Source organism: Salvelinus fontinalis, chromosome 42, assembly GCF_029448725.1.
Source record: "Salvelinus fontinalis isolate EN_2023a chromosome 42, ASM2944872v1, whole genome shotgun sequence".
Taxonomy (NCBI): domain Eukaryota; kingdom Metazoa; phylum Chordata; class Actinopteri; order Salmoniformes; family Salmonidae; genus Salvelinus; species Salvelinus fontinalis.
This window is the reverse complement of record NC_074706.1, coordinates 20201023-20226945: the sequence shown is the minus strand read 5'-3', so window position 1 is coordinate 20226945 and position 25923 is coordinate 20201023. Positions and strand designations below refer to the sequence as shown.

The 25923-nt window shown below is 43.4% G+C and overlaps 1 protein-coding gene across 1 annotated transcript; it reads left to right on the top strand.

The window, feature by feature from the left end:
- Window positions 1-15: 15 nt before the first annotated feature.
- On the top strand, window positions 16-25923 carry LOC129841484 (uncharacterized). The gene is made up of 7 exons (XM_055909765.1): window positions 16-2431; window positions 2759-2889; window positions 3084-3248; window positions 13674-13835; window positions 14214-14325; window positions 14559-14680; window positions 19074-25923. The coding sequence occupies exons 1-7, from the start codon at window positions 2167-2169 to the stop codon at window positions 20007-20009; spliced, it is 1893 nt and encodes a 630-aa protein (XP_055765740.1). The 5' UTR covers window positions 16-2166; the 3' UTR covers window positions 20010-25923.

The window sequence follows — 25923 nt, the reverse complement described above, 5'->3', positions numbered from 1 at the left end:
ATCCAGTGTTACTGGCAGGAGAGACTGGACCTCTGAGATGGCTGGTCACATATCCTGTACCGGATCAGGACCATGGATCAGTAGCCATCGCTTTTCCTTCCCGAATCGGAACCAGGACCGAACCGGGAGGGACAGAGACTCCACCACACAGAACACAACCAGTGGACAGGTGGACTGAACAACAGTCCTGGTGGTCATCAGAGACAGAGGCTCCAGTCAGGGATCCAGTCTGCAGCCCAGACTCTTCTCTTCACAGTCCCAGTGTAGGGATGAAGCAGGTTCTGAGTCTGATAGAGAGCAGGTCACACTGAACTTCAGCCTTCACCGGGAGAGGTGGGAAAGCCCCTGGTGGGAGTCTAACAGGAAGTCTGTCTTTTTCCTCAGGATCTCGTCTAATGCCTGGTGACTGGGTTCATTGAAGGTCTGGACCTGGGTCTAGCCTTCCTCAGTTACCTCATGGTTACCCCACCAATACAGATGAGTCAGGATGGGCTTTCACCACGAGAGGTGCCTAGCCTATAACACAGCACACAATCCCAACAACGGCTAGAGGTCAAGGAGGGAGCTCAAAGACTAACCACCTGAGGGTGGTGGCTCCTGCTTGTACCTCCTCTAGTGTCATTGGGTCACAACGTGGGAGGGCGAGTGTTAGGACGGATGGCGACAAGTCGTACGCTTGCCCTACGTGTGGGAACCGGTTTGCCAACGCAAACAATTTGAAGGAGCACCAGACCGTTCATACCAAGGAAAGGCCATTTAAGTGCAAACTATGTTACAAGCTTTTCCTTCCTGAGTAGCCTTAGACATAGGAGTGTCCACAACAGGGAGATTTACAAGTTGTCCGTTTCTCTCTTTTAAAAGGTTTGTAATCAGGTCACTTTTCCGCCAATTAGGTTTGGTGGCGCTTCCGAAAGTGTTCTGACAAGTTGGCGCAGGCACCCATCTAGGGTTAAAGAGAGGCTGCTGGGCGGCCGGCGGCGCTGTTGCGGCGACCGGGGCTTCCACAGGGGAGCTAGGAGCTTCTTGAACCTGCTCGCCACACTTTCGGCCACGAGCTGCTCCTTCCAGCCGGCATGAAGAAGGAGGAGGTCGGCTGTTTGGGAGCTGACGCACCACAGGAAAGAGGCAGCTGCTTCTTTTCCTCCCCTAACTTCACGAGATGCCCCGCTGTCTTTCTCATGGTGTCTCCGAAGAGGCCCTTTTCAGAGATGAGTGCATTGAGCAAAGGGGTCTTGTCTGTCTCCTTGATGTTAGTCATGGAGAGCCAGAGGTGTGTCTGCGTCATGACCAACACAGCAATCACTTGGCCGGCGCAGACCGCCAACACTTGAGTGATGTGGAGAGCAGCGCTGGTGAAACATGCCACCTCTTCAATGCCAGCCTCTGTTGCGAATCATCATTCTCCCACGTCATCCTATAATAATGTGACCACATATGCTCCAAGCAGGCCCAGTTATTCAAACTTAATAGGCGCTCTGTCTTTTCTCTGATCTGAGCGGCTAATCGTTGTGCACCTAGAACCCATAACGCTTCAATAGCCCAAAGGTGAGGGATTCGACTGGGAGCCACCCAGTGAGTAGGCCTGAAGAGAGATCCAGAGAGGATGAGTTTTTACTAATGTTGGATTTCTTGCGTTTATGGCCATGGTGTTCAACTGCCCCGATGGAGCAGAAATCACATTAGATAGATGTGATAGTCGCAGCAGCAGAGAAATATTTGGGTGTGAGAGATTTTAGTGCTATAGGTCTATAGGGAGTTTGGAGAGAAGGGTTTTGATCCTCCCTGCTGGCCTGGTGTAGGATCGTTCAGGGCCAAAGTAGTGGGATGGGGTGATGGTTTTGGGGGATAGTGTGTAGGTGCAGGGTTGGTCCATTACTATTTCACTTTTTTGTGTGACCAAAAATGTGCAATCCGCATTCCGACCTGTGAAAGGCAGCAATGGGCAACACATCGTCTCGTCTGCCGGAAATTCACACAAAGTAGTAAACGGAAGTGAACCGTGACCAAGAACACTTACGTTTGCGTTTTGTTTTTATTTAGACGTACATTATAACCCTGTAACTCAAAATATCACATACTTCCTCCATGTAGTGTTTAATTCGCGTTGGAGACAAGACTTGGTTGATAGATGTTATCTAATTAATGCTAACTAGCTAGCCGCTAAGAATGGCTAACTGTAACGTAATGGTTTTTCACACTCAAATAGCTTCCATAATGGAGGTGCTAGCGAACTCAGCCGTGGCAGAGATCTGTAAACTCGTAGACGACGACTATGCAGTGTTTCGTTTGGAAATTTCTCAAAGTCAGAAAGAAAACAGGGCTTTGCGGAGGAAACTACAGCTACAAGAACTGAAGGTATCACGGGAGCGCGCACTTGCCAGTCGTCCCAGTGGTATCAAGATCCTCGATCGATACAGAGGAATGGCAAGAGGTACATTTTGCAGAAGGCCCGTTCCCCTCTACGCATGTGTTAAGCACATATTGTATGGTTAACCAGAGTTGTGTCTTGGTTAGTTTTTGGATTGTATGCAATAATTCCCCTGATTACTTAGCAATCTTGCACAAAGACACTATCATATTCTTGACTTACTGCATTTCCTATCACTTACTAATCGAAAACTATCTATGAATAGTTGTGTGACATGTTACCTTATATCCTTGCCAATTTTAGACAGTGTCAAATACTTTACAATATAGTGTTGAGCATTGACAACACAGTACCTAACCTAACCACCTATTTTACCCCAACCACTCTCAGGTGAAGGACATCTCACTGGAGGCCACAGAAGTTTTGTGAAGCCAGCGGGATGCAATACATGGAGAGATGACCAACCAATCACGGTTGTTGAGGGAAGTGGAACCTCATCCCAGCATGTTATTGTGATAGAGGTTAGTGTCATAGTGTAACAAATAAATTACAGTACATCTAATGTGGCTTGTTTATTTCAGGAAGGCTCCCCTCAGATATTTACTTGCTTACTTGTACATCCTCGTCTATCTGCCATAGTGGAATTTGTTAGACTTCCATACAACATTGTTATCCGATTCAACTCATGTACTGATAATAACCTCTCTTGTGTCAGTCTGCAGATGCAGAGGCTGCAGGTCCTGGGGTCAAGCAGGAGAGATCTGCAGGAGAGGAGGACCCACGGTACTGCAGAGATATCCAGACTGAAGCGCCCCCTGTAGCCACAGAATACCCTGTCATCACCCCAGCACTGCCCAGGACTCGACACAGCATCACGGAGGTCAGTGGAACGCTGAACGCCGTCCTCAAGACAGAGACAATAACGGGGCTGAGGCAACTGGGCTATGCTCATGCTCCCCGCTCAGAGTATTTACTTTACAGTAGCCCGAGTGCGGTACTGTCCCATCGGGATTTAGGTGACTCATTACTGACTGTAAATTATCTGTCCTGTTGATATGCTACAAAGACCGAGATGATACATGGTGACATGCCTGTGGGTTTAGATACACAGACTAATCCAATGAGAGGGGACTGGAACCGGTACAGTACTAGTGTATATTCTGAAGTGTGCCTAGATAAGAAAGGAGAGGGGCCTGGTTGTCGATGAGGTGACTGTGAAAGTGGAGGGCCACGCTCCTCTGACATGTAATGCAGAATCTAATTTAGGAGGACACTCGCAGGTCAACACCAGTGACTTCTGGCATTACAGGGAAAGCTTAGCGACAAATACAAATGTCGCTTTACACATGCTTAGGGATCGCGACCCAGTGTCCATGACTATGGCACCTTCCGATTCACACGTCCGTGTCCTTTTTGATCAGGTATTAGAGCCACGTCTCAGAGCCTGATCAGGCAATAGTAAAGAGAAACGGTTCCTCTGCATGTTCTGTTACAAAGGCTTCAGCTGCCCCCAGAAGGTTGAGATTCACCAGAAGGTCCACACTGGAGAAATCCTGCAGTACTCAGTGTCACATGCGCTTCGCCTAGGCTTGCAACCTGAAGATGCACCAGAGGGTCCACATAGGGGAGAGATTCTACAGCTGGCCCCAGTGTGAGAAGAGGTTCTCCCACCAGCTGAAGATGCACCTGAAGGTCCACACGGGAGAGAGGTTGTAACGCCTGTATATAGGGCTGTTACGGTGATCTGGTTACCGGCGGACCGCAGTCAAATTCCACATGACCGCTGAGTCACGGTATCTAGGCTACTCCAAAACTGCGCTCTGTAAATGAACGGAGTGGATGAGTGTTAGTTGCCTACCAAACTTCCTACGTCAAGTTGCCAATGGCCTGGTACTCAGCGCTCTAGTGTCCCTCGAATCACTCTGATGCGATTTTTTTTTTATGGCATTTATGTCAACAACTTTGATTTCATTTGAATAATCTGCAGAGTTCACAATAGCAGGGGAAAACATGTGTTGCATTCTGAAAAGGCAGGTGTATTGACCATGACATTAAATTTCAAGTTCCACATTTTTAAATTTAAATACACTCGCTGCTCGCACACTCTCTCCGCGCTCAGAGTGAGTGGGAGAGGAGAGGGAGAGAGAAATGCGTTGTGATTGCAACATTTGAGGAAAAATAACAATTTTGAAAGCAAATAGGTGTACTGTTGTGACTGTTGAAGAGAGGAGGGTCTCAGCTTTCTGTAGGTATTACATTTATTTCTCAACATGGACCGTTGGAGCACCGTTTTTTAACCAAGGTATCTGGTTGGCTATGGCTTTGAGATATAGCCTATTCAAAGCGGTGCGCAGGAAGCGCACATCTGCCATTTGCAGTGATTGCATATGCCTATAGACATCATTGGGTATGCTGAAAAGTTTTGAGGACATTAAATGAACTAACTACATTAAGCCACCAAAGTCGATTGAGACGCAGCCCATGCAAAAAAACAAATATATCCAGCTTAAACAGACAGATTGTGACAGGGAAATTGTTTATTATGCTAATTACATTTCCGCGGGGGCGCGGATATCGACTCTAGGTGGTTAACTGGTAAGGACAGCTCATGAGGTCTCCTAAGTATCTGTTGACTAGGTGGGACTTTTATTACTAAAGAGGCGTCATGCATAGCTTTTATTTTTTTTACCCATTAGAGTAGGAGTAAAATGTCTCTATTCTCAGCACTTATTACCAATTTTCTACTCTGGGACTGTTTGTGGATACAGCCCCTGGTATTGATTCATTTTGTCTTAAGTGTGGACCATGCCTTTGAATGATCAAATCACCCCCAAGAGTTGATTGGAGCGCCTGTGTGTCAATCTAAGTAGCATTTTTTATTTTTTTTTGATGATGACTATCAATATCCGTCAATTTAAGCTAGAGAGATGTTTTTTTGCATTGGATGCGTCTCAATCCACCGCATTCGCCTATGTCACTCTTCCTCATCTGCAGTGAAAGGTGGCAGAGCTAGAGCGGCATTTGTCAGACCATGAAACACCCGAAAATCGCTCTTCTCACAAAAACGTCTGTAGCGTCCTTTAACCTACAGTCTATGGAAAGGTGGAGACTCACGAATACGATGGTGTCGTCGATGTGCCAAGCGCCCGAACCGTTTGGGCTACAAACTAATGTGACCCCACAATTGTCACAGCACTCGTCTGAAGGTAACCGGTACGGGTTTAAAAAAAACAATATGAAAGTATGAAGATAGTTTTGTGCCTACTGAAAAAATGGGGTTAAATATGTGTTAAAAATATATATTTCCTGAGCTTTCTTATCTCCCAGATATAGGACAGGCACTTTTTTTTCACTGTCTTTTTTTACATTTATGAACATGTTATTCAATGCATTTCTCCGGGCTATAGTAGTAAAGGCAAAATTCAATATATTCTTTTTTTGATAACTTAAGGGGTCCTAAAATTCAGAATCAAATGGCTAAATTATCCGTAGTATGATTATCTTAAAATAATTCAATGTCAGCTTAGAACCCTCCCCCAACAACAGCATAGATTTACAGGGGTTAACTGTTACATTGACCAATACACTGCTAACTAGCAGCATATTTTATTTGCGTTCTTGCTAATGCATTTTGGGTTTCCTTTTCCTCAGATGGTGAATTAGCCCAAATCCATATTTCATATGCGAGTGCATCTGTCATTTCAACTGAACATTGTGGTTACACTAATGAAGAATGAAATCAAATAAATTTGATTCAGGATGAATTAATGGTGCGTGTCAAGAGCTCGTCATTTATCCAACACACCTATTATTGCGTTCGTATTTCATCAACACTGTTCAGTACAAGCATATTAATTAAGGCTATGCTGTTGTTCAGATTAATATAGTAATTGTATGTGATTTATAGTGACATATGTTAAAACATAATTCTCTTTATCTTATCATCCTCTTGAACTGACCCATATTTTCCTGCATTCTAGACTAGGAAAGGGAAATACCTAGTCAGTTATACAACTGAATGCCTTCAACTGAAATGTGTCTTCCGCATTTAACCCAACCCCTCTGAATCAGAGCGGTGCGGGGGGCTGCCTTAATTGACATCCACGTCTTTGGCGCCCGGGGAACAGTGGGTTAACTGCCTTGCTCAGGTGCAGAATGACAGATTTTTACCTTGTCAGCTCGGGGATTCAAAACAGCAACCTTTCAGTTACTGGCTCAATGCTCTAACCATTAGGCAACCTGCCGCCTGAGTGGACCCATGTATTAAATGTCAGTTTGTTTCTTTAGAACGCAGGTGAAATCTATTTAATCGCATATTTTTGCATCCAGACATAAAATGACTGTTATATATTGTTTGTACTGTGTAGGCTATATGATATTCAGAAATGCCTATTTCATTACTTCCATTCAACTACTTCATTTTGTTCCCCAAGACAGTTTTTATGAGAAAAGCATTGTACACTGAATAAAAATATAAACGCAACATGCAGTCAGGTCAAGACCCTGGTGAGGACGACGAGCACGCCGATGAGCTTCCCGGAGACAGTTTGTGCAGAACTTCTTCAGTTGTGCAAACCCAAAGTTTCATTAGCTGTCTGGTTGGCTGGTCTTAGATGATGCTGAAGGTGAAGAAGGCGGATGTGGAGGTCCTGGGCTGGCTTGGTTACATGTGGTCTGCGGTTATGAGGCCTGTTGGACGTACTGCCAAATTCTCTAAAGCGACGTTGGAGAAGGCTTATGGTAGAGAAAAGAACATTCAATTATCTGGCAACAGCTCTGGTGGACATGCTTGCAGTCAGCATGCCAATTACATGCTCCCACAAAACGTTTGGCATCTGTGGCATTGTGTTGTCTGACAACTGCACATTTTAGTGGCCTTTTATTGTCACCAGCACAAGGTGCACCTATGTGATATGCCACACCTGTCAGTTGGATGGATTATCTTGGCAAAGGAGAAATGCTCACTAACGGGGATGTAAACAAGTTTGTGCTCAAAATTTTAGGGAAATAAGCTTTTTGTGCATATGTACAATTTCTGCCATCCTTTATTTCAGCTCATGAAAAATGGGACCAACACGTTACATGATGTTTTTGTATTTTTGTACAGTGTAGTTTATCATGCGGAGTTGAGACTTACACTGTATGGCCAAAAGTATGTGGACAACTGCTTGTCGAACATCTCATTCCACAATCATGAACATTAATATGGAGTTAGTCCCCACTTTGCTGCTATAACAGCTCCCCCTATTCTGGGAAGGCTTTCCACTAGATGTTGGAACATTGCTGCGGGGACTTGTTTCCATTCAGCCACGAGCGTTAGTGAGGTCTTGCACTGATGTTGGTGCGATTAGGCCTGGCTTGCATTCGGCACTTCAATTAATCCCACAGGTGTTCAATGAGGTTGAGGTCAGGGCTCTGTGCAGGCCAGTCAAGTTCTTCCACACACCATTTCTGTATGATCCTCGCTTTGTGCACTGGGGAATTGTCATGCTGAAACAGGAAAAGTCCTTCCCCAAACTGTTGCCACAAAGTTGTAAGCACAGAATGTCTATGCTGTAGCGTTTAGATTTCCCTTCACTGGAACTAGGGGGCCTAGCCTGAACCATGAAAAACAGCCCCAGACCGTTTCCGCTGCTCCAGAGTCCAATGGCGGCGAGCTTTACACCACTCCAGCCGACGCTTGGCATTGCACATAGTGATCTTAGGCGTGTGCGGCTGCTCAGCCATGGAACCCAACCATTGAAGGTCCCCAAGAACACAGTGCCCTCCATCATTCTTTAATGGAAAAAGTTTGGAACCCCTAAGACTCTTCCAAGAGCTGGCCGTCCGGCCAAACTGAGCAATCAGGGGAGAAGGGCCTTGGTCAGGGAGGTGACCAAGATCCCAATGGTCATTCTGAGAGAGCTCCAGAGTTCCTCTGTAGAGAAGGGAGAACCTTCCAGAAGGACAACCATCTCTGCAGCACTTCACCAATCAGGCCTTTCTGGAAGAGTAGCCAGACGGAAGCCGCTCCTCAGTAAAACAGGCACATGTCAGCCCGCTTGGAGTATGCCAAAAGGCACCCAAAAGACTCTGACTGAGAAACAAGATTCTCTGGTCTGATGAAACCAAGATTGAACTCTATGGCCTGAATGCAAAGCGTCACGTCTGGAGGAAACCTGGCACCGTCCCTACGGTGAAGCATGGTGGTGGCAACATGCTGTGAAGATGTTGTTCAGCGGCAGGGACTGGGAAACGTGTCAGGAACAGATGAACGGAGCAAAGTACAGAGAGATCGTTGATGAAAACCTCCAGATGGCGCAGGACCTCAGACTGGGGTTCACCTCCCAACAGGACAATGGTCCTAAGCACACAGCCAAGACAACGCAGGAGTGTCTTTGGGACAAGTCTCTGAATGTCCTTGAGTGGCCCAGCCAGAGCCCGGACTTGAACCCGATCGAACATGAAAATAGCTGTGCAGCGACGCTCCCCATCCAACCTGACAGAGCTTGAGGAATCTGCAGAGAAAATAGGAGAAACTCCACACATACAGGTGTGCCAAGCTTGTAGCGTCATACCCAAGAAGACCCCAGGCTGTAATCGCTGCCAAAGGTGCTTTGACTGCGTAAAGCAGGGGTGTCAAACATACGGCCCGCGGGCCGGAACCGGCCCCCAAGGAGGTTCGATCAGGCCCGCAGGATAATTTGAAAGTGGAAAAAATGCATAAAAGACATGGAATTAATATTTTTAATTCGCTGCAATTCATGGATTATCCGCTAAGGGGCGCACTCTTTCCATCAGAGTAGAAGACAAGCCGCATCACTGAGACAGACTGAAAACAGCAGACGGTATCAATGCGCCATCTGCTGCTTGTTACGACGTTGTTAATACCTTGGTCTCTACCTCTCCGCTACACCCTCATTAGCCAAAATGTCGTTATCCAAACGGAGAAAAGTAGATAAGGAGTGTAGAATTTTCAAAGAAAAATGGACCACGTCCTATTTATTTACAGAGATGCACGGAAAACCTTCGTGCTTGGTGTGTTTGCAACAAGTTTCGGTATTGAAGGAATATAATATTCGACGCCACTACGAGACTCATCACAGCGAAAAATATGACGGCTTGCAAGGACAACTGAGAAGAGATAAGATTAACGAATTGCTGGCGGGTCTGAGGAAACAGCAGTCAACTTTCATCCAGAGCCGAGAAGTCAGTGAAGCAGCGGTAAAAGCCAGCTACCTAATTGCTAGCGAAATAGCATTAGCATCGAAGCCGTATTCCGACGGTGACTTTGTTAAACGATGCATGATGAAGGCGGCTGAACTTGTATGTCCCGAGAAGCGACAAGCTTTTGCCAATATTAGCCTGACGAGGAATACTATAGCAGAGAGGATTTCGGAACTATCGGCAGATTTAGACAGTCAATTGAAACAGAGAGTCAAGTCATTTATTGCATTTTCCGTGGCAATTGACGAGAGCACTGACATCACAGACGTGGCCCAACTGGCCATATTTATTCGAGGAGTTGATGAGACATTGACTGTTACTGAAGAGTTTCTTGAGTTGGTGCCAATGATGGACACCACAACAGCCGAGGACATTTTCGGCTCTGTCGTTGCTGCATTGGACAGAGTTGGAGTGGACTGGTCCCGCGCTGTCAGCCTGGCTACAGACGGCGCGCCATCCATGGTCGGAAAGAAAGCAGGTGTCGCGACAAAGTTCAAAGACAAAGTACAAGCCCTTAATGGAGGAGATCGTTTCTGGACATTTCACTGTATTTTGCACCAGGAGGCATTGTGTTGCAAGTCGCTGAAAATGGACCACGTCATGGAGGTGGTTGTTCGCACTGTAAATTTCATCCGGTCCAGAGGTCTGAACCATCGTCAGTTTGACAAACTTCTCAGCGACAGCAACATTACCCACAGCCTGCCATACCACACTGAAGTGAGATGGTTAAGCCGAGGCGCTGTGCTGAGGCATTTCTTTGATCTACGAGAGGAAATCGGACAGTTCATGGAGAAAAAAGGAAAACCGGTGTTGGAATTACAATCTCAGGAATGGCTACGGGACCTTGCATTCTTGGTTGATATTACTGAACACTTGAACAATCTGAACAAAATGTTGCAAGGCCGCAAAAAAGTTGTCACACAGTTTTCTGACAACATACATGCATTTAAGTTGAAGCTGACTTTGTGGGAGATGCAACTGGCAAATGGCAACCCTGCTCATTTCCCCTGTCTGAGAGATGTGTGTGTGACCAGACCTGATGCGGACATGAAACGGTACAAAGACAAAATTGCAGGACTACTGCGGGAGTTTGAGAAACGTTTTCAGGTATTTGGTGAACTTGAGACAGAATTTTCAGTTTTTCGCTCACCTTTCACAGTTAAAGCTTCTGATCTGCCGGTCAAAATTCAGCTAGAGATAATTGATTTGCAGTGTGATGCAGATTTGAAGGGCAAATTTGCCTCTGTAGGTCTGGACAGATTTTATCAGTATCTACTACCAGCCCTGGCTGCTAAAATTTTGTGCATGTTTGGGACAACCTACCTTTGTGAACAAATTTTCTCAGTGATGAATATCAATAAAACAAAAATGCGTTCAAGGCTCACAAACAAGCACTTAAATGACATTCTGAAAGTGACAGCTAGTCAGGACATGACACCTGGTGTTGATGCACTTGTACAGGCCAAAAGATGCCAAGTTTCAGGAACAAATACAAGTCAGACTAGACTAACACCTTTAAAATGCTGCCTTAGATACTGTTTGCATTGAAAGAATACAGCTCTGTGAAGATGAATCCTTACTGTGGTGATTTAAAAAATGTGCACTTTAATGTTAGTCAGCAGCTTCAAAACAAAAGTTGTGTGATGGAATTCTACTGTTCATACAACTCCATAAATTTTCAGTATGTATTGTATGTGTATGTATGTTTCATGTATGAAGTTTACAGATTTACAGGACAGGCGAACACTTTCTTCATTACACATTTAAAATCACTCTCCTTAGTTTGTAAGGTGTACGCAGGGATTACATTTAGATTTTATATGCGTATGTGTAAGTGGTTTAAAAATTCCTTTCTTTAAAAGTCTCATTTAATCTTAAAGTGCATTACTATATTTTTCAGTACCAATTAAAGTTTTGTGCCTTTGTACAATCAGTGGGATCAGTTGCAATGCATATTTGTGAATGATAAAAGTAAATTGCACATTTGTCTAAGGAAATATGAGGTGTTTCATGAAATGTTTTGTAAAAGGATAGTTCATTAAATTTCAATATTTTCCTAATGTTCTTGTGCTTCTTTACACCAAAACAAAGGAAAGACATGATATTTTGGTTATTTATAGCAGAGTATGGTATAATTTTAATGGTCCGGCCCACTTGACATCTCCCTAGGCCGTATGTGGCCCACGATGCGAAATGAGTTTGACACCCCTGGCGTAAAGGGTCTGAATACTTAAGTAAATGTGATATTTCACATTTTGTTTATTAAATAAAATAATAAACCAAAATCTTTGTTTTTATATATATATATATATATATACTGCTCAAAAAAATAAAGGGAACACTTAAACAACACAATGTAACTCCAAGTCAATCACACTTCTGTGAAATCAAACTATCCACTTAGAAAGCAACACTGATTGACAATAAATGTCACATGCTGTTGTGCAAATGAAATAGACAAAAGGTGGAAATTATAGGCAATTAGCAAGACACCCCCAATAAAGGAGTGGTTCTGCAGGTGGTGACCACAGACCACCTCTCAGTTCCTATGCTTCCTGGCTGATGTTTTGGTCACTTTTGAATGCTGGAGGTGCTTTCACTCTAGTGGTAGCATGAGACGGAGTCTACAACCCACACAAGTGGCTCAGGTAGTGCAGCTCATCCAGGATGGCACATCAATGCGAGCTGTGGCAAAAAGGTTTGCTGTGTCTGTCAGCGTAGTGTCCAGAGCATGGAGGCGCTACCAGGAGACAGGCCAGTACATCAGGAGACGTGGAGGAGGCCGTAGGAGGGCAAACACCCAGCAGCAGGACCGCTACCTCCGCCTTTGTGCAAGGAGGATTAGGAGGAGCACTGCCAGAGCCCTGCAAAATGACCTCCAGCAGGCCACATGCGCATGTGTCTGCTCAAACGGTCAGAAACAGACTCCATGAGGGTGGTATGAGGGCCCGATGTCCACAGGTGGGGGTTGTGCTTACAGCCCAACACCGTGCAGGACGTTTGGCATTTGCCAGAGAACACCAAGATTGGCAAATTCGCCACTGGCGCCCTGTGCTCTTCACAGATGAAAGCAGGTTCACACTGAGCACATGTGACAGACGTGACAGAGCCTGGAGACGCCGTGGAGAACGTTCTGCTGCCTGCAACATCCTCCAGCATGACCCGTTTGGCGGTGGGTCAGTCATTGTGTGGGGTGGCATTTCTTTGGGGGGCCGCACAGCCCTCCATGTGCTCGCCAGAGGTAGCCTGACTGCCATTAGGTACCGAGATGAGATCCTCAGAACCCTTGTGAGACCATATGCTGGTGCGGTTGGCCCTGGGTTCCTCCTAATGCAAGACAATGCTAGACCTCATGTGGCTGGAGTGTGTCAGCAGTTCCTGCAAGAGGAAGGCATTGATGCTATGGACTGGCCCGCCCGTTCCCCAGACCTGAATCCAATTGAGCACATCTGGGACATCATGTCTCGCTCCATCCACCATTGCCACGTTGCACCACAGACTGTCCAGGAGTAGGCGGATGCTTTAGTCCAGGTCTGGGAGGAGATCCCTCAGGAGACCATCTGCCACCTCATCAGGAGCATGCCCAGGCGTTGTAGGGAGGTCATACATGCACGTGGAGGCCACACACACTACTGAGCCTCATTTTGACTTGTTTTAAGGACATTACATCAAAGTTGGATCAGCCTGTAGTGTGGTTTTCCACTTTAATTTTGAGTGTGACTCCAAATCCATGTGACCTCCATGGGTTGATAAATTTGATTTCCACTGATCATTTTTGTGTGATTTTGTTGTCAGCACATTCAACTATGTAAAGAAAAAAGTTTTTAATAAGAATATTTAATTCATTCAGATCTAGGATGTGTTATTTTAGTGTTCCCTTTATTTTTTTGAGCAGTGTGTATATATATATACATATATGGTACAAAGATTTTGATGTGTGTTTGTATTTGTCAATAAAAAAATCAATCATGTCCACCCTGATGGCTTTAACGATTAAGTCATTCTGTAACTACAGTATAGAAATCAAATGTCGTGAGGATGGGTATACACTCTGAGGGAGTGTGTCTGTGTGATCTGTATCACCTGTCTCTTCCAAGAGGAGGAGGGTCCAGAGGTACTGCTGGTGAAGGAGGAGGGGTATGAGGAGGGTCTGGGGAACCCTGAGGGAACAATGGACATGGAGGACAACCAGACTACACCTCCTCCTGAACCCACAGAGGAACCAGCTGAGCAGCACAGGACCACACACAGTCTAACTGAGGTGAGCCCAATGTAAACTACTGTGTTATTAGGGGCCGTATCCACAAAGCCTCTCAGAGTAGGAGTGCTGATCTAGGATCAGTTTTGCCTTTTAGATCATAATGAATAAGACTATATAGACAGGTGGAGACCTGATACTTGATCAGCACTTTTACTCTGAGACTCTGTGGATACGGGCCCAGGTCTTGATACATTTTGTGCTAAGTGTGGGACCATGCCTTTAAATTATCAAACCATTAAGGAGTGTCAATCAAATCAACTAACGTGTTTGCATAGTACTCATATCAATCTCTCATTGCCCAATCAGAAGATGCTCCATAGCAGGGTGCTGATTTCAGATTTCTTGATCCAACATCTTCTCACTCTGTATCTATTACAGTCAGTAGACATGGAGGATGGGAAGCCTGATCTGCTGCTGGTCAAAGAGGAGACAATAGAAGATGGACCAGAGAGCATTGACCTGCTGAGTGGACTAAAGATGGGGGAGCAAGGTAAGGGAGACATACATATAACCTACATACAGTAATATATCTTAAATGGGAATAGTGATACTCCTGGCTGTTGTTTTTTATTCATTCATAAAATTAAATCATTACAACTTATGTTTACATACAAAAACACACATTATAATGTATGAACTTCACCAGGTTATAGAAAAAAAAAAATCAATATGTAGAGTTCTCTGCCATGTTTGGAAAGTCTATTTTGTAACATCTTCCTGCAGGTGGTTGGCTAGAGGCTAATAGAGGAGACTGGGCGACCATCTTGGATTCCCAGACAGATGCAGCCAAGGGCCCAGGGAACATCATCACTGAGCAGGCCACAACCAGAGGTGACTTGGTGGAGGTCAGTGGATGGGATAGTGTCCTCAACTCTGGAGGGGGGGGGGGGGTGTGCATGGGTGTCCGAGCTGTTTGCTAGTGGTTGAAACCGACAGCTCGGTGCGTTCAACATGTCAACACTTCTTACAAAAACAAGTAGCGATGAAGTCAATCCCTCCTCTACTTTGAGCCATGAGAGATTGACATGCATATTATTAATGTTAGCTCTCCTTGTACATTTAAGGGCCAGCCGTGCTGCCCTGTTGTGAGCCAATTGTAATTTTCCTATTTGTGGCACCTGAAAAGTAGTCCAGGTGTGACAAAACTATGGCCTGTAGGACCTGCCTTGATGATAGTGTTGTTAAGAAGGCAGAGCAGCGCTTTATTATGGACAGACTTCTCCCCATCTTAGCTACTGTTGCATCAACATGTTTTGACCATGACAGTTTACAATCCAGGGTTGCTCCAAGCAGTTGATTCACCTCAACTTTCCACATTATTCATTACAATATTTAGTTGAAGTTTAGGGTTTAGAGTATCAAAGCCAATGAAGAATTTTCAAACCTCCGCTTTACCCACGTGTGTTCTGGCTCTGGCCCAACCCATCGGTTTCTGGATCAATCAGATGGCCCCGAATGTGTTAGCATTCGGTGAAGGGTTGGGGAGGTACTCATTGCGGAGAAGAAAATTGTGTCCGTGGGCGTGACATAGTGTTTGGCCGGAGTAAGGAGTCTGGGAAGCCAGGCAAGCCTTCTATCGGATCTATCAACTGGAACATGAACCCTGCGACGAGACAGACATTAATGTTAAACCAGACCTCACACAATGCCAGGGCCTCAACATTAAATGGCTACAAATGACAGTAGTTGTAACGCTATCAGCAGATACGGTGGGAATAAGAATGGTGGCAGTGTTCGTTTTGTGGGAAAGCCTTAAGTTTACCTTAACAGGTGGAGATCACCAAAGGAGTCACATATGGGTGAAACCATTCGGCTGCCACCTGTGCTGGGCCTGTTTTCCCCACTAGTCCAGCCTGAAGAGGCACCAGAGGGTCCACACGGGAGAAACCCTACAGCTGCCCCCAATGTGAGAAGAGGTTCTCTCACCAGCACCATCTGAAGATGCACCTGAAGGTCCACACGGAATAATGACTGTTTGCTTGTACGCATTGCTGGAAGAGTTTCTCAGAGAGAATCAAACTCAGGATACACCAGCAGAAAGTGTACACGGCCTTTGTATAGTGTAATGTAATACTAGTTTATTTGTTTAGTTCATTCTGTTGGTTTTGGATGTAGTAGGGAACTGGGTGAGGAACTGAGGAAAGAATGAGTATGAAGAGGCAGAGTAGATGATATGGTGATTTGTGTGATGTGTCTGCAAAATGCTTCACTGATGAAAAGTGAAAAACTTCTGTGGTTTGATGCTGGTGTTTGATAATGAGGAAATTATAGTGCCTTAATTCATGTTTACTTGACAGGAAGTAGTGAAGATGTGTAGTGTTCAACCTTTTCCAAAGCGAGGGCACCAGATTTACAGAAATTGTAAAGTGTTACCATAGTCAGAAACGTTATTCTACTTGCCACATATTGTGTGTTACAATAAAAGTACTGTACTTCACGCTATGTGAGTGTATGACCATTTGGTCGATCTTAAATACAAAATTGACTCTGTGCTGACTTGGTTATTTTTGTATCATTGCAGGGACTAAGTTTCCTGTATTTCAGTCAAACCAAAACATTATACTTAGTTCTTGAATGTTTGGTGTGTTGCTATAGGCCACCAAGTGCTAACAGTCAGTATCTAAATAATATGTGTGAAATGCATGATAGTGTATGATGTAAACAGAGAGGTCTGCTTTATTGGGGACCTTAATATTGACTGGTTTTCAGTAAGCTGTCTGCTCAAGAGGAAGCTTCTCACTGTAACCTAACATTTTTACTAATACTGTAGAACTTTGTTCTAAAGCTGTATCCGTAACCATTGGATGCACACAATATAGTGGCTATATCCAGGAAAGCCAAAGTTCCAAAAGCTGGGCCTCAAATAGTGTAGAAGAGATCATACAAAAGATTGTGCTGTGACTCTTATGTGGATGATGTTAAAAATATTTGTTGGTCTGATGTGATTAATGAGGAGCATCCAGACGGTGCACTTGATGAATTTATGAAATTGCTTCATCCAATTATTGATAAACATGCACCTGTTAAACTGACTGTTAGATCTGTTTAGGCTCCATGGATTGATGAGAAATTGCAAACTGTTTGGTTGAAAGAGATGGGGCAAAAGGAGTGGCTAATAAGTCTGGCTGCACATCTGACTTACTGCAAATTGAGAAATTATGTGACAAAAAGAAGAAACTTTATTATGAAGCCAAGATCAATGATATAAAGAATGATGGAAGAAAACTTGAGTACTTAAAATTATGGGCAGAAAGACAAATTAAACTCCGTCTTTCATCGAATCAGATGGCTTATTCACACAACCATTTGATGTTGCCAATTATTGAAATGATTACTTAATTGGCAAAGTGGGCAAAATTAGGCAGGAAAGGCCAACAACGAAGAGTGAGCCATCGTATTCATGCATGAAAAAACAAATAATTAAAAAAGCATTGCAAGTTTGAATTTTGTAAAGTTAGTGTGGGAGAGGTGGGAAAATTATTGTTATCGACAGCATTGACAACTTAGATGTAAAGCTACTGAGGATGGTAGGAGTGGCTATAGAGTCAGCTATCTGTCATATCTTTAAGCCTAGAGGAAAGTCTTTGTCCTCAGGCCTGGAGGGAAGCCAAAGTAATTCCGCTACCCAAGAGTGGTAAAGCAGCCTTTACTGGTTCTAACAGCAGACCTATAAGCTTCCTGCCAGCACTTAGCAAACTGTTGGAAGACATTGTGTTTGACCAAATACAATGCTATTTATCTTTAAACAAATTAAAAACAGACTTTCAGCATGCTTATAGCGGAGGGCACTCAACACTGACACAAATGACTGATGATTGGTTGAAAGAAATTAATAATAAGAAGATTGTGGGAGCTGTACTGTTAGATTTCAGTGCAGCCTTTGATATTATTGACCAAAAGCTGTTGTTGAAAAACGTATGTGTTATAGCTTTTCAACCACTGCCATATTGTGGATTCAAAGCTATCTATCTAATAGAAATCAAAGGTTTTTCTTTAATGAAATCTTCTCTAATGTCAAACATGTAAAGTGGGGTGTACCGCAGGGCAGCTCTCTAGGCACTCTACTCTTTTCTATTTTTACCAATGATCTGGTATTAAACAAAGCATGTGTGTCCATGTATTCTGATGATTCAACCATATACGTATCAGCAACCACAGCTAATGAAACCCATAACAAAGAGATGCAGTCTGTTTTGGATGGGTGGCCATTAATAAACTGGTCCAGAACATCTCTAAAACTAAGAGCATTGTATTTGGTACAAATCATTCCATAAATTATAGTCCTCAGCTGAATCTGGTAAAGAATGGTATGGCTGTTGAACAAGTTCAGGAGACTAAATTACTTGGCGCCACCTTAGATTTGTAAACTGTCATGGTCAAAACATATATGTAGATTCAATGGTTGTAAAGATGGGGAGAGGTCTGTCTGTAATAAAGTCATGCTCTGCTTTTTTGACACAATTCAAAAAGCAAGTCCTGCAGGCTCTAGTTTTGTCTTATCTTGATTATTGTCCAGTTGTGTGGTCGTGTCCTGCAAGGAAATACCTAGTTAAGCTGCAGCTGGCCCAGAACAGAGCGGCACTTCTTGCTCTTCATTGTAATCAGAGGGCTGATATAACTACTATGCATGCCTGTGGTTAAGAGTTGAGGAGAGACTGACTGCATCACTTCTTTTAATAAGAAACCATGTGTTCAATCCCAAATAGTTTGCCTTGTCAACTTACACACAGCTCTGACACACACACTTACCACACCAGACATGCCAAAAGAGGCTTTTCACAGGCCTCAAATCCAGAACAAATTCAAGAAATTGTACGGTATTATATAGAGGCATTACTGCATGGAACTCCATTCCATCTCATATTGCTCAAGTGAACAGCAAACCTAGTTTCAAAAAACAGATAATGAAACACCTCATGGCACAACGCCTCTCCCGTATTTGACCTAGACAGTTTGTGTGCCTTTTGTAAAAAATAAGTCATTTTTACATGTTTTGTGTGGACCCCAGGAAGAGTAGCTGCTGCTTTTGCAACAGCTAATGGGGATCCTAATAAAATACCAAATCAACACACAATAAAATAATACACTCCAATGACTCCATATTGTTAGGTACTTGAATCACAGTGTTAGAGATGGGCTTGACTGTGGTTAACATTTTTATGTCATGTTTCTGTGTGTACAGCAAAGAGTTTGTTATATTAATCTTTATATGCTCTTCTGTTCAATTTGTGTTTACAGTCTGCAGTCAATGAGGACCAGCTGATATCCAGTGTTACTGGAAGGAGAGACTGGATCTCTGAGGTGGCTGGACACAAACCCTGGCCCCGGATCAGGACACTGGATCAGGAGCCGTCACAGTTCCTTCTTGAGTCGGAACCAGGTCCCAACCACGAGGGACAGAGACTCCACCACCACACAGAACACAACCAGTGGACAGGTAGACTGAACAACCTCAGTCCTGGGGGTCATCAGAGAGACAGAGGCTCCAGTCAGGGATCCAGTCTGCAGCCCAGACCCTTCTCTTCACAGTCTCAGTGCAGGGATGAAGCAGGGCCTGGGGCTGATAGAGATAGACCCTCCTGTTCCTATGATACAAATACCACAGTATCCATGATGAACAGAGCAGGTTACCCTGGGCTTCAGCATTCACAGAGAGCAGTGGGAGATGCCCCTGGTGGTAGTCTATCAGCAAGTCTGTCTTCTCCTTCAGGGTCTCATCTAATGCCTGGTGACTGGATTCATAGACAGCCTGGACCTGGGTCCAGCCTTCCTGGTGATGGTTACCCCACAAATACAGACAGGGTCAGGATGGGCGTTCATCACAAGAGGTACCTAGCCTATAACACGGCAAACAATCTCAACAACACCCAAACAATGGCTAGAGGTCAAGGAGGGAGCTCAAAGACTAACCACCTGAGGGCGGTGGCTCTTGCTTCTATCTCCTCTGGTGTCATTGGGTCACAACGTGAGAGGCCGAGCATTAGTACCGACGCCGACAAGCCCTACTCCTGCCCCACGTGTGGGAAGTGCTTCGCTAGGGCAAACTATTTGAAGGAGCACCAGACCGTTCACACCAAGGAGAGGCCCTTCAAGTGCAAACTATGTTACAAGAGCTTCTCCTTCCTGACTAACCTTACCAGACATAAGAGTGTCCACAACGGGAAAAAATTGTAGCAGTGTGGTTTGAGGTGTACACAGAGGGATGTCTGGGAATTATTCTTCAGCTGACATATTATAGTTATCATGTGAAGTGTCTTGGGATAAGAAGGTAGTTAAACCACATACCCCTCATTAACCCTTTATTAACATGTCTTGTTCTGAAGCAACGTGTTGAAGTTGCCTGAAGGAAACGTGAAGTCAACTGTGAAAGACAAGCAGGAAGGGTTAGTTACATGCATGAGAGAACCAATGGGCAGCCACGGGAGGAGATCGTTGATGTCACTCGCTCTCGGAGCTGCGGGGTCTTTTCCTCTGCTGAGGGGGAGACAAAAGGGCCAGCTGAGGGGGACCTATTGGACTGGTGCTCACCCCTGCCCCTCCGTATCCAGCGTCTCTGTTCTCAGGGGGACGGTCTGGCCTCTTGGGGGGTCCGACCATTTTGCGGTTCTTCTTGGAACATATCCAGGCTGTTTCACATCCGGCCGTGATTGGGAGTCCCATAGTGCGGCGCACAATTGGCCAAGCGTTGTCCGGGTTTGGCCGGGGTAGGCCGTCATTGTAAATAATAATTTGTTCTTAACTGACTTGCCTAGTTCAATAAATTATATATATATTTTTTAAATGAAACGTGCTTTTAGTTTTTAGTGATTGTAAACCTAGGCTAGAACAAGGACAGTTGCATATTTACCTTACTGAGGTGATGTAGATAGCAAGAATAGAGTAGAATGACTATTCTAACACACTGTTCGTTCTAAACAAATCTGCTCTCAGCTTCAAAGATACTAATCATAGGAGATTTTGTGTAATCAGTGGTGGAAAAAGTACCCAAAAATCATACTTGAGTAAAAGTAAAGATACCTTAATAGAAAATGACTCAAGTAAAAGGCACCCAGTAAAATTCTACTTGAGTGAAAGTATGAAGGTATTTGGTTTAAAATATACTTAAGTATAAATCATTTCAAATTCCTTATATTAAGCTAAACAGATGGCACAATTTTCTTGTTTTTAATTGAAATACGGAAAGCCACAGGAACACTCCAACATTCAGACATAGTTTACAAACAAACCATGTGTGTTTAGTGAGTCCGCCAGATCAGAGGCAGTAGGGATGACCAGGGATGTTCAGTTGATAAGTGCGTGAATTTGACCGACTATTTTCCTGTCCTGCTAAGCATTCAAAATGTAACGAGTACTTTTGGGTGTCAAGGAAAATGTATGGAGTAAAAAGTGCCTTTGTTGCATTTAATCACAATTTTATTTCAGCGGGCTATCTCTTTGAAATAACTTCTCAGCCTATTCACAATAATATTGGGCTGAATGCTGATAGGGGAAACTTGCTGAATGATCAGAGAAAGGATAGTCAAAGCTTTTCTTTTAGACTATTTACAGAAAAATAAGTCCTGGGTGCTTTGCTGGCAATCGACAACAAGAAATCCACAGGGGCCAACCAATTGGATCCAGGTCTACTTAGGTTTGCAGCGCCCATCATTGTTGGCTCAATAACCAACAGTTTTTATTTAACGTTTATCGGGAAATATTACACAAGTATGTAAATCAGCTCTTGTGCCAGGATAGTAGTTATCTTAATATCACCCAATTTCAAGCTTCCTTGTCTAGCTAAGATTCTTGAATCCTTGGTAAATGTACAACTTTGCTATTTTCTATCTGAGAAATGTATTTTGAATGTAAACCAATCAGGGTTTAGGCCTGGGCAGAGCACTATTACAGCAACTACTTTAGTTATGGATCTTGTCAATGCTTTAGACACAAATGAATGTGCTGCTTTGTTTGTGGACCTGTCAAAAGCTTTTGACACTGTTGATTATGCCATTTTATTGAATAAGTTGTCATCGATAGGCCTGAGTTCTGATGCCTGGTTATCTTAGTGACAGAACTCAGGCCATCGTGATTGATTAAGTCTGAATTTCTTTGAGGTACATAAGGTGTACGTGCCACAGGAGTCGATTTTGGGACCTGTATTCTTCACTATTTATATAAACACCATTGATAAATCTGTTAAGTTGTCAACTTCATCTATATGCAGATGATACTATTGTTTATGCTATTGCCCCAACTGTTGATCTGGCTGTGTCAAAACTACGGTCAAACTTTATAGCTATGCAGGAATCCCTTGCTGATTTAAAACATGTGCTTAATATGGGCAAATACAGTGCATTCGGAAAGTATTCAGACCCTTAGACTTTTTCCACATTTTGTTACAGCCTTAATCTAAAATGGATTAAATAAAACAAATTCCTCAGCAATCTACACACAATACCCAATAATGACGAAGCGAAAAGAGGTATTTGGACATTTTTGCTAATTTATTACAAATAAAAAAACATACCTTATGTAAATAAGTATTCAGACCCTTTCCTATGGGACTAGAAATTGAGCTCAGCTAAATCCTGTTTTCATTGATCATCCTTGATGTTTCTACAAAGGCACCTAAAGACTCAGACCATGAGGAAAAAATATGGTCTCTGGTATGATGAAACCAAGATTGAGCTCTTTAGCCTGAATACCAAGTGTCACATCTGGAGGAAACCTGGCATCATCCCTACAGTGAAGCATGGTGGTGGCAGCATCATGCTAGTGGTTATGTTTTTCAGCGGCAGGGACTTGGATACTAGTCAGGATCGAGGTAAAGATGAACGAAGCAAAGTACGGTGAGATCCTTGATGAAAGCCTGCTCAGGACCTCAGACTGGGGTGAAGATTCACCTTCCAACAGGACAATGACCCTAAGCACACAGCCAAGACAACGCGGGAGTGGCTCGGGACAAGTCTCCGAATGTCCTTGAGTGGTCCAGCCAGAGGCCAGACTTGAACCCGATCAAACATCTCTGGAGAGACCTAAAAATAGCTGTGCAGTGACGCTCCCCATCCAACCTGACAGAGCTTGAGAAGAATGGGAGAAATCCCCCAAATACAGGTGTGCCAAGCTTGTAGCGTTACAGTATACCCAAGAAGACTCGAAGCTGTAATTGCTGCCAAAGGTGCTTCAACAAAGTACTGAGTAAAGGGTCAGAGTACTTATGTAAATGTCATATTTCTGTTTTTTTATTTTTAATAAATTAGCAAAATGTTCTAATACATTTTAGAATAAGGCTGTAACCTAACAAAATGTGGAAAAAGGCATATCCTCAGATATATACATCAGACACACTTTAAAACAAACTTCCTTTTGATTGATTGATTTTTTCACAGCTTTTATGTAAGAACCAGCTTAGACTCTTAAGGATTTTAGAACCTCATCCGTCGCCCCGTTTGACCTTGAGACTTGATACTTTGTATGTAGGTGTCTTTCCTGATGCTGAACAAATTTGCCTCAAGGATCCATAAGATCTGTCAGGATAGATTTTCCTCCATCTTAGACATTTTGGAAAACGTCTTCTCATGAACCATAACAAAAGCTAAAGGATTTGTTAAGAAATGGCTGAATTATTAATAAATCAGGAAATCAGATTTGACATGTCTTTTTAAATTATTTGTAAATCTACTCCACAATAGTTTATCAACTTTTTACCATGATGAACCATGTTAAGTTTGGCATTGATGTCTTTTTTTACTATAACGCTAATGCCTAAAATAATATTCTCATGAACTAAAAGCCAGATTCACTCCAAATTCGGTTCCTATAGTTTGAGAAAATGTTGACGCATTCAAAGATGGCCACACTACCAGTAGATGCACATATGCTAATCTGATTTTACATGTCTATGTAAACCACTGTAAATCCACTCCACAGTGGCCTAATAACTTGACTTGTAATCACTATCATGGATGTCCCTAAGATAAACCATACTGAACTTGGTATTGATCTTTTTTTTTTACTAGGAAAATATGACCAAATCTTTGCATATGTAATGCTCAATATCCCTCCCATTACTTTATTTCAACATAGGATAGCAGCCTACAAAATATATAACCAATACTGATAACCATCTACATGTCATCGTGATACATACATATGTACAGTCCAGTGGGGGCTCCTCAGGGAAGGACCATCCTACTCGGTCAATTTCATTAAAAAGTTGTCCTTTTTAGATTAAACTATGCTAAATATATTAACGTCACCAAATAACTGATTAAAACGCACTGTTTTGCAGTGAAGGTCTACGGTAACCTTAACAGCACACTCTGGGGTAGCACCATGGTGTAGCCGGAGGACAGCAATTTTTCGCCCTCCTCTGGGTGCATTGACTACAATACAAAACCTTGGAGGCTCATGGTTCTCAGCCCTTTCCATAGACTTACACAGTAATTATAACGACTTCCGGAGGACGTCCTCCAACCTACCAGAGCTTTTGCAGGATGAACTGACATGTTGTCAACCCAATCAAAGGATCAGAGAATGAATCTAGTACTGAAAGCATAAGCTACAGCTAGCTAGTGCTGCAGTGCATAAAATGTTGTGAGTAGTTGACTCAAAGACAATAGTTGAACAGTTTTGAACAAATAAATCTCTTAAATTAAGGAGAAGCAGCAGAGCGAGAGCTGGCTATATTTCGTTGTCTTTTTTCCACTTTTACTAACTTAGCTAGCTAGTGCAGCGAGCTAATTTAGCCTACTCAAACCGAGAAGAATGCTATTGTGTTAGCTAGCTGGCTAAGGCTATCCAACAGAACTCTTCCAAGTCAAGGTAAGCTTCGGATTAAGTAATTTATTGCCACGCAGCCCGCCGGTGAAACTGCTAAACTGCTTGCTGTACACTGTAATGCGTGATTGTTGCGGGTTTACTAACGCGTTAGTTCTAGTAGCTTTGTTGACTATGACGTTAGCTAATATTGTGACATTGACAACAATGTGGGCTGTGTGTAGCGGTTATGGTATGATGGTTTGGCTTGGAAAGGTTTTTTCATCTGGTCACAGATAGCTGTTGTGTTGTGCACTGAAGTCCACAAGTGAAGGGAAAAGGTGAGAGGAGGAGAGCATGTAGATGTGAGAAGGAATTATACAATGAGCAAAATGATTACGCTGTTTGTATGTGGCTGCTATGAAGGTGAACTGTGTGTGCAGGTGATCACGGGTGTATTCATTCTGCCAATTTTGTTGAAAAACATTTCTTAAACAGAACGAAACAGGGATAAACCTACCTGAATTTGTCCAATAGAAACTCGTTTCCAACTTGGACTAATGAAGAAAAAAAATGGTTGGACTAATGGTTACAACCTAGATCAGCTAGATGTAGGCAAGAGTGTGCACGGTGGTATTGAATGTGGCACTGGGTCACCTTGATTACAACAATTTGTCTCTCGACCTGTGCACCTAGGTTATAAACTTTTATTCGTAGGCTAGGTTGTAGCAACCTCCATGATGGGTATAGGGAAAATTTCTAGTTTCATGTAGTAGCCGAAACCTATCGATGTTACATTGAGCTAGGTGAATGGAAGATGAATGACAGTCATCCAATATGCTGTAATAGAAATAAGGCCATGGTCATAAAATAAAATTGTCCTCCCTAATCTTAAATGGCTGCGAACTGCAACAACACCGGGACACAATGCCCTTCTCCTGCTTGACAAGCAATACTGTGTGGGAAGTAGCTACCTAGTAGTACACACATACAACGCATGAAGTAACAGTACACCCATCAATCGTCAGTTTTATAACTTAACATTTAAAAATTATTTGTGTAGAACTAACAGTGAAATACAACTCATTCTCTGGCTTCAAAACAGAAGACCAAACTATCACGGTACAGTAGCTCATTGTACGGTAGTTGCATGGTAAGAAACAGAAAAAGAAAAAACACTGCTCAATCAAAGCTCAGACTTTGCTGAGATAGCCAAGTGCATTTTATCTTTGTGTGATCCGTACTGATAGTATAAATATGCTGAGGGGGAAGTACCTCCTCAGAGCTTCTGACTAACTTGTGCTGTTTGTCTGTAATCTCTTTGCTGGCGGGAATAAACAAATTAATTTAA

Bases quoted from the DNA above. Each gene is read 5' to 3' on its own strand.
- LOC129841484 (XM_055909765.1), top strand. From the start codon at position 2,167: ATGGCTAACTGTAACGTAATGGTTTTTCACACTCAAATAGCTTCCATA. The intron at 2,432-2,758 runs GTACATTTTGCA...AACCACTCTCAG, and splicing joins ATACAGAGGAATGGCAAGAG to GTGAAGGACATCTCACTGGA. The intron at 14,326-14,558 runs GTAAGGGAGACA...ATCTTCCTGCAG, and splicing joins ACTAAAGATGGGGGAGCAAG to GTGGTTGGCTAGAGGCTAAT.